Here is a 14,295-nt window from a genome sequence, read left to right as displayed (position 1 = left end):
TACCAATATCCATACTCTGTAAACCACTGTGAAATTCCTGACAGAGCATACTTCCCTTTGTACCAATTATGTCTTCTTCTCACTCCATTCACGTATGGAGCGAGGGAAGAATGACTGCTTACACACTTCTGTGCATGCTGTAATTAGTCCACTCTTGTCTTCACGATTCCTATGGGAGTGATTCTTAGAGGTTTCTAGTATATTCATAGATTCCTCACTTACAGCTGGCTCTACACACTTTATAAGTAGGCTTTCACAGGCTAGTATGTGTCATCTTACCTGCCAGTTCAGTTTTCCAATATCTCTGTGATGTACCCCCATGGATCAAACAAAAGTTTGACTATTTGTGCTGCCCTTCTTTTTATATGTTCAATATATCCTATTGGTCCTATTTCATAGAGGTCCAACACATTTGAGCAATATTCTAGGATAGATCAGATGAGTGTTCTGTAAGCGTTTTCCTATGTAGAATGATTGCATTTCTGTAGTACTCTACAAGTGAACCAAAGTCTGCAACCTGTTTTACCTATGACTGAGACTAAGAGATCATTCCAATTTGCATCTTCACAAATTATTGCAACTAGGCACTTTTATGAGAGGATTGATTGCAACTGTGACTCATTGATAATGTAGTCATAGGATGCCACATTTTACACTTTGTGGAATGCACAGATTTGCATTTCTGAACATTTAAAGTATGTCGCCAACCTTTGTAACACTTTGAAATCTTATCAAGACCTGACTGAATATTTTTGCTTTTTTTTTTCAGACAGCAGTTCGTTATAGATAATCACATCAGCTGAGAAAAATCTGAGGTAATTACCAATATTGTCTGCAAGGTCATTAATAAACATGGTTCAAGCATCCAATGGCAGTGTTTCTGTGACCATTCTACTCTATGTGAAAGATGATGTGTAGACAGCAGTGGGACATTGACGTATGTACCCCATAGTAAGAAGCTTTTCTGAATGGTTTTTGCCCAGCACGAAACTGGCAAGTGAGCAGCTTCACTATGGCTTAGCTATCAACTGTTACTATCTATGGCAGTGAGGTTATTGCTTGCATGTGTTGATTCTAGCAGCAGATTTCTCCAAATCAAGATGTACGAGGTCTGTTCAAAAGAATCTGAAACATTAGTAATTTCACACCTATGGTGTGTTGGAATGACATGCGGTTGGCATTCCTGCACATGCCTGCTTTAATGTGTAACTGCAGAAAGTTTCATTGTTGTATGTTGGTTAGTTACTGCTCAGTGCTATATTGAGTAGAACATTGTGTTGCACAGTCTGCGAATTTCGAGGTGGCAGAGTTAGAGGGGCAACGTGTCTGCATTAAATATTGGGTGAAACTCAAGAAAACCTGTACAGAGATACACCATATGGCGCAGAAAGCCTATGGTGATGAGTACTTAAGCCGTACTTGGTGTAACAAATGGTTTACACAGTTTAAAAGTGGCTGGACAGAAGTTAAAGATGCCCCTCTTTCAGGATACCCTGCCACGTCTACCAATGATGCTCACTTCAGGAAAGTCAATGAAACTGTGCATGGCAATCGAAGAATGACCATCAGAGAGATTGCAGAACAATGTAACATTTCAGTTGGATCAAGTCATGAAATCCTGACACAGCATCTTGGAATGCATGGTGAGTCATGACCAGAAAGGCCTTTGCCTTGCAGTATGTGAAGAGTTTTTCACAAATGAGATAAGAGAATCATCACTGGTGGTTTTTATATATTTATATTTACACATCGAGTTCCATAGGACCAAATTGAGGAGCAAATCTCCAAGGTCATGTAACATGTCAATAAATGAAATTACAACATAAAAGTAATGACAGATGAAAATAAATGTTCAAGAACCCAAAATAGTCACTCCATAAGTTTAAGTAAACACAATCAACAATACAATAAGAATCAGCTTAATTTTTCAACGAACTCCTCAACAGAATAGAAGGAGTGACCCATGAGGAAACCCTTCAGTTTTGATTTGAAAGCGCGTGGATTACTGCTAAGATTTTTGAATTTGAGTGGTAGCTTATTGAAAATGGATGTAGCAGTATAACGCACACCTTTTTGCACAAGAGTTAAGGAAGTCCAATCTAAATGCACGTTTGATTTCTGCCAAGGTTTAACAGAGTGAAAGCTGCTTATTCTTGGGAATAAGCTAATATTGTTAACAAGAAATGACAGTATGGAATATATCGAGAGGCCAATGTCAAAATACCCAGACTCGTGAACAGGGGTTGACAAGAGGTTCATGGACGTACACCACTTATTGCCCAACCCACCCGTTCCTGAGCCAAAAATATCCTTTTATAATGGGAAGAGTTACCCCAAAATATAATACCATACGACATAAGCGAATGAAAATAAGCAAAGTAGACAAATTTTCATGTCGAACAATCACTCACTTCTGATACCGTTCAAATAGTAAAAATAGCAGTACTAAGTCTTTGAACAAGATCCTGAATGTGGGCTTTCCACAACAGCTTACTATCTATCTGAACACCTACAAATTTGAACTGTTCAGTTTCGCTAATCATATGCCCATTTTGCGAAATTAAAATGTCAGGTTTTTATTGAATTGTGTGTTAGAAACTGTAAAAACTGAGTCTTGCTGTGATTTGGTGTTAGTTTATTTTCTACAAGCCATGAACTGCACCATTTGGACCAATTGTGAGCTACTCCCCGTATTCAGTAATGATCCAACTTCTGGAGCAATATTTTGTGATCAACACAATCATATGCCTTAGTTAAATAAAAAAATCTGCCAAGCGTTCAAAACCTTTTGTTTAGCCCATCCAGTGCCTCACAGAGAAAAGAGAATATAGCGTTTTCAGTTGTTAAACAACTTCTAAAGCCGAACTGTACGTTTAATAGCAAATCGTGTGATATAAAATAATCAACTATCCTTACACACACAGCCTTTTCAATAACTTTTTCAAACACTGATGGCATAGAAATAGGTCTAAAATTATCTACGTTATCCCTTTCTCCCTTTTTATAAAGCAGCTTTACTACTGAGTACTTTAATCACTCGGGAAACTGACCATACCTAAAGGAAAAATTACAAATATGGCTAAATACAGGGCTAACATGTGTAGCACAGTACTTTAATATTCTGCTAGACACTCCATCATAACCATGAGAGTTCTTAATCTTCACTGATTTAATCATTGACTCAATCTCCCTCTTGTCTGTATCACAGAGGAGTATTTCAGACATCAACCTCGGAAAGGCATTTGCCAAGAAAGTTATATGATTTCCTGTAGAAACTACATTTTTATTTAATTCACCAGCAATGCTCAGAAAATTATTGTTAAATACTGTACATATATCTGATTTATCAGTAACAGAAATATTTTTACTGTAAACTGACTTTATATCGTCGACCTTGTGCTGCTGACCAGACACTTCCTTCACAACTTACCATATGGTTTTAATTTTATCATGTGAATTAACTATTTTTTTGCATACCACAAACTCTTTGCATTCCTAACAATATTTTTAAGCACCTTCCAATACTGTTTGTAATGGGCTACTGTAGCTTGATTGTGACAACTTCTAACATTTTGATATAATTTCCGCTTTATTCTACAAGATATCCTTATCCCACTAGTCAGCCACCCAGGCTGCCTATAACTGCTAGTACCCCATTTAGAACGTTTTAATGGAAAGCAACTCTCAAAGAGCATGATGAATGTGTTAAGGAAATCATTATATTTATCATCTATGTTATTGGCACTATAAAAATCCTGCCACTCTTGTTCCTCGACAAGGTTTAAAAAACTCTCTATTGCTGTTGGATTAACTTTCTTACATAGTTTGTAATTAAATATGACATTGGTTTGATTGCAAAAGCCTTTTAGTGTTAAAATTTGTGCATCATGGTCTGAAAGGCCATTCGTGCTTTTACTAACAGAATGCCCATCTAATAATGAAGAATGAATAAAAATATTGTCTATGGCTGTGCTACTGTTCACCTGCACCCTAGCTGAAAAAAACACAGTCTGCATCAGATGATATGAATTTAGGAGATCTACCAACATCCTTTTTCTTGCACCATCATATACAAAATTTATATTGAAGTCACCACATATAACTAGTTTCTGGTACTTTCTACAAAGTGAATCAAGAACCCTTTCAACACTTAACAAGTACTGGGTATAAATGTAGTTCAAAACACAAAATTATTAGGACTCACCACTTACTGTGGGAACACCACATTGCTACCACACCTAGCAATCTAAATTCAGCCATATTTATTCTCAAAACATTAAACCACTAACAGCAGATGATGTTATGTGAATGGTGTATTTCTCATATTTTAACTTATCATGAACTACGGAATAGAAATGTTACATCAGTCAAGTAATGCAATTAAAATCTTCAAACTGCAAAAAGTGACAATTAGAATAATGCCTAAAGTATTCAATTTTTGGAAAATATTCCATTCCAAATGGAATACAACTGAATATGAATGCCACATCTTTGATTCAACGATCTAAAAATTATCCCCTCATAAGAACAAATCTAGAGAAACTAAGAAGTTGTGGAGTATAATGCCAGAAAGCTTTCACAAGACATGTCATATTCCAAAAATGTTGGGTTGAACCAAAAAATTACACATCTGAAAGAGAAAACAAAAATCAGAACTACTGAGTAGGATACCAACAAAAACAAACAGTGTCCCATTAATACTCCTTGAAGTGGCAAAACATGGTATAAACTTTTAAACAGTTTTATTCAACCTTAATATCATTTACAACATTTTGCTTAGTAAATCTGAAGTATTAATGAATTTACTGCATTAAGTTTCAACAAAAATTAAATTTGAGCAAAATGTGTTCTGAAATCTATATTTCTGAGATTTTTTAAGTAAAGTGTAGCTTTGGGCCATCAGCCCATAGGGCTGGGGGATAAAAAGTTGAGAACATTCTAGTTCCTGGGAAAGACATCTTTTCGACCTTGAAATTTGACACTTCTTCCCCGTTCTTCTTGTGCAGAAGACGTCATTTGCTTTTCTTCAGAGTTTACTACAATGTAAAAAAAAATTTCTTTGTTGGGTAAAACTGGACGTAGAATCAGCAAGCCAACTGGAGTCTCTTATTGCACGCAGTAAAATGATAAACTACTGTAAGTGGAGGGAGTGTTCTTGTGGGAATTGGGGATGGATGATAGGCTCATGTATACTGCTGCTATGTTTGTGTTGTACAAGGAATCTGAGCTTCACAGTACTGGGCCCTACCTGCAACTCAGAAAGGGGTGTAAGAAGACGACACAGAAAAAAGTGTGAGGCCACTATTTCGGCAGTGAAAATGTGCATATGGTATATTTGGTTGGGAGTGCACCGCTCTGTACAGATTCAATTCATCTTGACCGGACAATGGCGTTGAAACCGCCACCACACCAAGGAATCTGCATAATTTCCCAAGAATATTGTGACACGGGTCTACAGTTATGATGTTGAGAGCAAGGTTCAGTCTCCAAAATGGATCAGGAAAGGTTCTCCAAGACCAAGAAAAGCTCACTAGGTCAGATCAAATGTCAAAGCCATGCTGACAGTTTTTTTTTTTGACTTTGAAGGAGTAGTTCATCATGTATTTGCATCACAGAGACAAACTGTTAATCGATGATACTATCAGGATACAGTGGGACGTCTGCAAGAAAATGTGAGAAGCAAATGGCCTGAAATTTGGTGAGACAATTCATGTCTCTTGCATCACGATAATGCAACAGCACTTTCATCCTTGTTGATGCGTGACTATTGTACAAAAAAACGAAATCATTGTGCTGCCTCATACTCCGTGCTCTCCAGACCTGGTCCCTGTGGACTTTTTTTTTATTTCCAAAGTTGAAAAACCTGTTGAAAGGATGAAGATTTGCAATGACAGACGAGATAAAAGAAAATTCACAGATAACACTTCACATGATCCAGCAAGAGGTGTACCAAGACTGCTTGTGGAAGTGGAAATGGCATTGGGAGCAGTGCATCAATGAGGCAGGAGAGTATTTCGAAGGAGACTGTGCACAATAAGTAAAAGGTAAGTGCAAACAATTTTGTGGACAAAGTTAAAGAATTTTTTGAATAGACCTTGTACAAAGAACACCCTTGATACAATAGTAACAGAAAATGCTAGTGTCTGCACACTCCCGTGCACCCCCTCCTACATTCTAGCAGTGATCAAATGTGGTGATATTATGTGTTTTGCCTATCCTGTACTTGGCTGTCACACTGGTCCCCAGTAAAAGTTTGACACATTCAAGACCTCTGTGTGAATCATTTGGCAGGGAGTACTACCTATCGTACCACATATAGGGTTTCTTCCCATTCCACTTGCATAAGGAACATGGCAGGATGACTAAACAAGCCCTTATGAGCCGTGATAAGTCTAATCTTGTCATTCTGGTCCATTTGTGAGGGATACATAGAGTATCATAGAATATATCCCCACAAGCTGTTACACTTTATTTATATTTATTTATTTATTTATATTTATTTACTCTCTACCACAAAAGAAGGAATGCTTGGTTCCAGAAACATTCATCACATTATTTTTATAAGTTAACTGATTCTTCATGCGAAGTGCAAAATTTTATATTTCCAAACATTTAACACAAGTTATCAACATTTGAGGCACTCTGGAACCTTATCAAGATCTAACTGGATATTTGTGAAGTGTTTACTCCATCATAGGTAACACACCAGACACCACACCTACCTTTAATTCATTTACTCATGATTGTAAACTGTGTGTGTAGGCTTGCATACCTCCATGGACTAGCACCACAACTAACGGCGAACATTTACTACCACTGGAGAAGCTGTAGTACCTCAAGCTTTACATAGCAGTACCACAACAATCCTCATCTTCACAGGTCATTCGCAATATTTCTTAAGAGTTTAATGGTTTTCTAATTTCATCTGTTTTCTGTATAACTAATTTACAGAACTGCTTATTCCACTTTCTTAACCTCAACCCAGAGTTTTGAGTGAGATTCCCTGCAAATTCTTTTAAGTTTTTATTCTTCCCCTTTCTCTATCTAACTCTCCACCACAAAAGAAGGAATGCTTGGTTCCAGAAACATGAGAAATAATTATATATTACTTATACTTGTAAGTAACTGAAAACATGTTTATCTATTTTCCTTTCATATCTGTAGACAAATATACACCATGTGATCAAAAGTATCCGGACACCCCCAAAAACATATGTTTTTCATATTAGGTGGATTCTGCTGACACCTACTACTAGGTACTCTATATCAGCGACATCAGTAGTCATTAGACATCATGAGAGAGCAGAATGGGGAGCTCTGTGGAACTCACAGACTTCGGACATAGTCAGGTGATTGGGTGTCACTTGTGCCATAAGTCTGTATGCGAGATTTCCACACTCGTAAATATCCCTAGGTCCACTGTTTCTAATGTGATAGTGAAATGGAAATGTGAAAGGACACATACAGCACAAAAGTGTACAGGCCAACCTTGTCTGTTGACCGACAGAGACTGCCGACAGTTGAAGAGGCTCGTAATGTGTAATAGGCAGACATCTATCCAGACCATCACACAGAAATTCCAAACTGCATCAGGATCCACTGCAAGTACTATTACAGCTAGGCAGGAGGTGAGAAAACTTGGATTTCACAGTCAAGCACCTGTTCATATGCCACACATCATGCCAGTAAATACCAAATGACACCTAACTTCGTGTGAGTAGTGTGAACACTGGATGGCTGAACAGTGGAAAAACATTGTGTGGAGTGACAAATCACGGCACACAATGTGGCCATCCGATAGCAGGGTGTGGGTATGGCAAATGCCCAGTGAATGTCATCTGCCAGTGTATGTGGTGCCAACAGTAAAATTCGGAGGCAGTGGTGTTATGTTGTGGTTGTGCTTTTCATGGGGGAGGGGGGGGGGGGGGCGATGGGGGGGGGGGCTTGTACTCCTTGTTGTTTTGCGTGGCACTATCACAACACGGGCCTACATTGATGTTTTAAGCACCTTCTTGCTTACCACTATTGAAGAGCAATTAGGGGATGGCGACTGCATCTTTCAACATGTTCGAGCACCTGTTCATAATGTACAGCCTGTGGCGGAGTGGTTACACAACAATAACATCCCTGTAATGGACTGTCCAGCACATAATCCTGACCTGAATCCTATAGAACACCTTTGGGATGTTTTGGAATACCAACTTTATGCCAGACCTCACCAAACGACATCAATACCTCTCCACAGTGCAGCTCTCCATGAAGAATGGGCTGTCATTCCCCAAGAAACCTTCCAGCACCTGATTGAACATATGCATGCGAGAGTGCAAATTGTCTTCAAGGCTAAGGGTGGGCCAACACCATATTGAATTCCAACATTACTGATGGAGGGCACCACAAACTTGTAGGTCAGTTTCAGCCAGGTGTCCAGATACTTTTGTTTCAGCCAGTGTTCCTCTATCTTTCACTTACATTCTCTCATTATCACAACAAAATTCATGAACAACATTCCAAAAACAAATTTACTTGCATCAGTATTATACAGATAGTATATTGGGACACAGTCGACGACGACCATTAACAAATGATTTAGACTGCCTCTCTCTCGCACGGCTGCCAGCCTACATCTGCATTCTGTGCTTCCATAAAAGCAGAACTGACATACTAATGGTCATAGGGATCGCTAATTCCTTGTGTTGTGGTGAGAGTTGCATTTGAATCCCTTCATACACCAAAAAACAAGCAATTCACAAGACAAACTAAACTGGAATACACAAAGAATTTGGCGATGGCTACAGTGCAACTGTTTGCTGCAGTTGGCAGAGGTAGTTTAGGCTTGACCTCTACCAGTATCTTGCGCAACCACAGTTCATAAAATTGCCACGATGTAGTGTCTGCATAATAGCCGAGAATAATATTTTATTTTTCACATACCTCAGATGGTGATGAACACTTCACATTAATTGTCATTTCCAAAGGAGCTACTTTAAATGGCATGTTTCTATATGGTGTGCCATCATTTGTTGAAGTATTTGTTGAACAATTACCCTGCTGAGTTGTTATTCCTGGCAGATGGATAGTAAGAGGAAATGAATTATTGTGGAGCTTCTCAACCCAGTTGTCTGCAACAGCATCTCTGCCTTTTGCTAAATTTTTATTGAATTTTGCTTCCAGCAGAGAATCCCAGTTAATTTCAAAATCTGTTTCTTTCTTGGTCCCTGAAAATGGAGACAGAATAAAACTAACTGAATATCTAATTGTCTTAACATTGATTTTTTTTCAAAGCAGAAGAGTGTATTTTACAGAAAATAACCAGTCATTTGGGTGCTATCACTTGAGAAGAGAGCTGTCTTACTTAACAAGTATACAAAGACATATAATTAAGTAATTATACAAATTCTCAAAGTTTCACTATCCCGGACACCAGAACATACTATGTATGACTGTACATACAAGTTAAATTTACTTTGAGTCATTATACCAGAAAATTAAATATAAACAATTTTAGGCATCATTAAAGCTTTAACAACATCAAAGATCATACTGCAGGTATATTTTGTAGCTTTCACTGAGTAGTAGTCTGATTTTATGCATGTGAAACAAAACAGAATGAAAATGCACAATGTTGATAACTTATTGTCAACAGAAGTATCTTCATGTGAATTCTACCAACAGCTTTGATAAATCTGATTAAGTTCTCAAATAATTAATTACTCAGCAACACAGCCATAAAGAATAAATACATAAAACCTCAAATAAAAACACCACCAAGAACCAGACACAAGGGAGCACTCCCTGGACTGGAAAAGCTGAATCATATCCTTCACCAGGGATTGATTACCTATCATCATGTCCAGAAATGAGGAACATCCTACCCAAGATCCCTTTCACCACTCCTAAAGTGGTATTCCTTCACACACACACACCCTACACAAGGTCACAGGGATTACATCCCTGTGGAAGATGCAGGTGCAAGATATTTCCAATGCACCCACCCAGCAATTCCTAATCTGTTCCTGGCATAGGCTTATCCTATCTCATCAGAGGCAGGGCCACCTGTGCCCTGCAGCAACCATGTCATGTACCAACTCTGCTGCAATCACTGTACAACTTTTTATGCTGGTGTGACAACCCACTAGCTGTCCGCCAGAGTGAATGGTTGCTGCCAAACTGTGGCCAAGAATAAAGTTGACCACTCTGTTGTACAACATGTAGCTGAGCACAACATGCTTGATTTCAATGGCTGCTTCACAGTCTGGACCACCTGGAGGCTTCATTCCACCACCAGCTTTTCTGAACTATGCAGATGGCAACACATCCTCTGTCTTGCCACTCCTTCACAAACCACATTACCTTCCACGTGCGCTGCACCCTACCAGCTATAGTACCCATGCACCTGTCACCTCTCTCTCTGGATTCCTAGCTAGCAAACCTGATACCTCATTCCAAGCCAATAGCAACCCACCCCAATCCCTCTTCCTGCCTCTCCCATCTCTATTAGGCCAACACTAGTCCACCTGCCAAAATGCAATCCTGGCATTGTGCATCCAGCTGGCAGTATGTAAGAACACAGGTGTGTGTGTGTGTGTGTGTGTGTGTGTGTGTGCTTTTGTTTGTTTATATATACACCCATGCATGCACGCGCATGGCGCCCACCCCCCTGCCCTCCACACACACACACACACACACACACACACACACACACACACACACACACAAATATCTCTCTCTCTCTCTCTCTCTCTCTCTCTCTCTCTCTCTCTCTCTCTCTCTCTAGCTCAACAAAGAATTTCTTCTGAAAGCTAGCTAGTTTTTTTCTGTGTGTGTGAATGTAGGGTGGTCTCCTTTAGCCCTAATTATTTACATTTTACCAGAACTTTCCCACATATTTAAGAACTTATGCTCTTACATGAATTCTTTAAACAGATCAAAATAACATGCAGAACCGTTCAGTGGTCATACTGGCACAAAAAAGAAAGATGACACAAGGAAGGACAAAATAATGAATTTTATCTTCCAAAAATTGTTTCACTGTGGACAAATTGTAATATGGTTACACACTCCTGTCATCATTTGAATGCTAGAATGCCAAATATTGAAGAAAGTATTCAGGATACGGAAAATAAATGGGACATGATGAGCTATCTGTGTTACGTGAAAGAACAGAGATCTTATAAAACTTAACTGACACTTTTCATCATTCACGAGATCCAGAGTGCCGTAGGTATCCATAATGATGCTGTTTCCCTGGCCTTCAGAAAGGCAGTTCATACAGTTCTGCACTGTCATCTAGTGAACAAAATACGAGTTTACCAAGTACTGGATGAGATTTTGATTGGATTCAAGGCTTCCTTGTAGATGGAATTCAATATGTTGCTCTTAATGGGACAAAATCGACACATGTAAAGGTAATTTCAGGACTATGCCAAAGAAGTGTGATAAGACCATTACTATTTATAATATACAGGGTGAAGAAACATTGCTGCACTTGGTGGTTGGCATGTGATTCCTCATCCCAGCTCATGACAACAGTGTAGCTAGAAAAACCTAGCCCTGCCAACAGGTTTAACAGAAATGTGACTTTAAAAAATGAGGCTCTGGCAACGCCGTAACTGCATGCAATGTGGCCAAGAACAGGTAGCATGGATTCTGTGCTGTGCTGGAGTTGTTTCATTAGCTCAGTGAGATGAGGCAATTCTGTGGGGAACGATATTACAAAGTTACTGAGGTTCGAGTCGCGTTCATGCCAAAACATTTTTTTTCCCTTTTTCCTTTTTTTCCAGTGGCACACATTAAAAGAGAAAAGCTGTGCATCACAGAAGAGAGGTTCACTATTGAAATTGTGAGATATTATGTTCCAGGAGGATATATTACTTCCTCCCATATACTGCTCACAGAATGACCACAATGAAAAATCAGAGAACTTGGAGCTAATACAGAGGCTTACTGACAAACACTCTTCCCACTCACCATCTGTGAATGGAACAGGGAATGGGGGGGGGGGGGGGGGGGAGAAGTTAGTGGTACCAGAAGCAACTCTCTGTTGTATATTGTAAGGTGATTTTCAGGGTACAGGTGTAGAAGTATCTTAGTTAATACCAGAGAGCTTTCTCTTGTTGCATAAATTAACTACTTAGGTGGGCCTCACATATTTGCCTTTTGAAGTTGTGTGCATTTGTTAAATACCTATTTTCATAGCTACAACCACCCAGAGGTGTCTCGACTAAGATTTTACTGAAGATAAAAGTAACTAAGTCAATATTGTCATTCATGAGTAAATAATCTTTACGGCTTAAGCTGCAAGTGTGCTTTTACGTATCAAGTGAGTGTTTGGTGAGCACATAAATCACTGTCGACATCTACGCCATTCTGCACTCATAAGATCTGTTTTACACTCTAAAAGGCGGAAAATATTATAGTGATGTTGATCACACACTACTTGCAAACTCCACTACATCACAGATAAAAGTTCTAGATTTAAGTACATCATATCACCTGCACAAATGCCAACAGTCACCTTTCAGTACTTCAAGTGCCCCTGCCATCCTCCAAAGCTACCTTCAACAGCTGCCTCAGAAAATCCCAGGATGCTGCAACTGACTGGACAAAATTATTATTTCGCAATAGAATAGAAGGCTCAAAACAGAGACTATGAGTGTCCTTGCAGCATAGGATTGAGACCTGTTGGGATGCCAGGTATGTGGCTGTTTGTGTGTGTGTGTGTGGGGGGGGGGGGGGGGGGCATATGAGGGGTTTTTCAGATTATGCGACTCTCCATCCAACGCATACAACAATAGCTGTATGAGACACCAACATATCAGTGTAAAATCCAAAGAAATGACCATTACATCTATATACACACTTTGCAATCCACTACATGGACACATGGCAGAGGGTACCACATACAATATTTCCTTTCCTGTTCCACTCACAAATATAGTGAGGGTAAAATGACTGTCTATATGCCTCTGAATGAGTTCTAATTTCTCTCATCTTATCTTCATGATCCTTATGCAAAATGTATGTTGGTGGCAGTATAATCGATCTTCAGTCAGCCTCAAATGCCGGTTCTCAAAATTTCCTCAATAGCACATCATGAAAAGTGTTGTCTTTCCTCAATAGATTCCCAACTGAGTTCATGAAGCATCACCATAATACTTAAGTGCTGACTGAATGTACCAGTAACAAACGTAGCAGCACACCACTGAATTGCCTTCGATGTCTTCTCTTCATCCAACTTGGTAGGGACCCCAAACACTTAAGCAGTACACAAGAATGGGTCACACTAGTGTTCAATACATCTCCTTTATACATACACTACTGGCCATTAAAATTGCTACACCATGAAGATGACGTGCTGCAGATGCGAAATTTAACCGACAGTAAGAAGATGCTGTGATATGAAAATGATTAGCTTTTCAGAGCATTCACACAAGGTTGGCGCTGGTGGTGACACCCACAACGTGCTGACATGAGGAGAGTTTCCAACCGATTTCTCATACACAAACAGCAGTTGACTGGCGTTGCCTGGTGAAACGTTGTTGTGATGCCTCCTGTAAGGGGGAGAAATGCCTACCATCACATTTCCGACTTTAATAAAGGTCAGATAGTAGCCTATCGCGATTGCGGTTTATCGTATCGCGACATTGCTGCTCGCATTGGTCGAGATCCAATGACTGTTAGCAGTATATGAAATCAATGGGTTCAGGAGGGTAATACGGAATGCCGTGCTGGGTCCCAACGGCCTCATATCACTAGCAGTCGAGATGACAGGCATCTTATCCGCATGGCTGTAACAGATCGTGCAGCCATGTCTCGATCCCTGAGTCAACAGATGGGGACGTTTGCAAGACAACGACCATCTGCACGAAGAGTTCGACAACGTTTGCAGCAGCATGGACTATCAGCTTGGAGACCAAGGCTGCGGTTACCCTTGACACTGCATCACAGACAGGAGCGCCTGCAATGGTGTACTCAATGACGAAAATGGGTGCACGAATGGCAAAACGTAATTTTTTTGGATGAATCCAGCTTCTGCTTACACCATCATGACGGTCTCACACGCATTTGCCGACATCATGGTGAACACAGATTGGAAGTGTGTATTCATCATCGCATACTGGTGTTTCACCCAGCGTGATGGTATGGGGTGCCATTGGTTACATATCTAGGCCACCTCTTGTTCGCATTGACGGCACTTTGAACAGTGGACGTTACATTTCAGATGTGTTACGACCCGTGGCTCTACCCTTCATTCGAGCCCTGCGAAACCCTACATTTCAGCATGATAATGCACGA

At 39.7% G+C, this 14,295-nt stretch overlaps 1 protein-coding gene across 1 annotated transcript in view; it reads right to left on the bottom strand.

The window, feature by feature from the left end:
* Positions 1-14,295, bottom strand: part of LOC126471215 (Hermansky-Pudlak syndrome 3 protein-like) — an 80,391-nt gene that overhangs the window by 27,920 nt on the left and 38,176 nt on the right. Inside the window, 1 exon segment of the mRNA XM_050099338.1 lies at positions 8,932-9,215. Coding sequence (XP_049955295.1) covers positions 8,932-9,215 — 284 coding nt within the window.

The sequence above is a fragment of the Schistocerca serialis genome, chromosome 3 (genome assembly GCF_023864345.2).
Source record: "Schistocerca serialis cubense isolate TAMUIC-IGC-003099 chromosome 3, iqSchSeri2.2, whole genome shotgun sequence".
Lineage (NCBI taxonomy): Eukaryota > Metazoa > Arthropoda > Insecta > Orthoptera > Acrididae > Schistocerca > Schistocerca serialis.
This window is presented reverse-complemented; position numbering and strand designations above follow the sequence as displayed.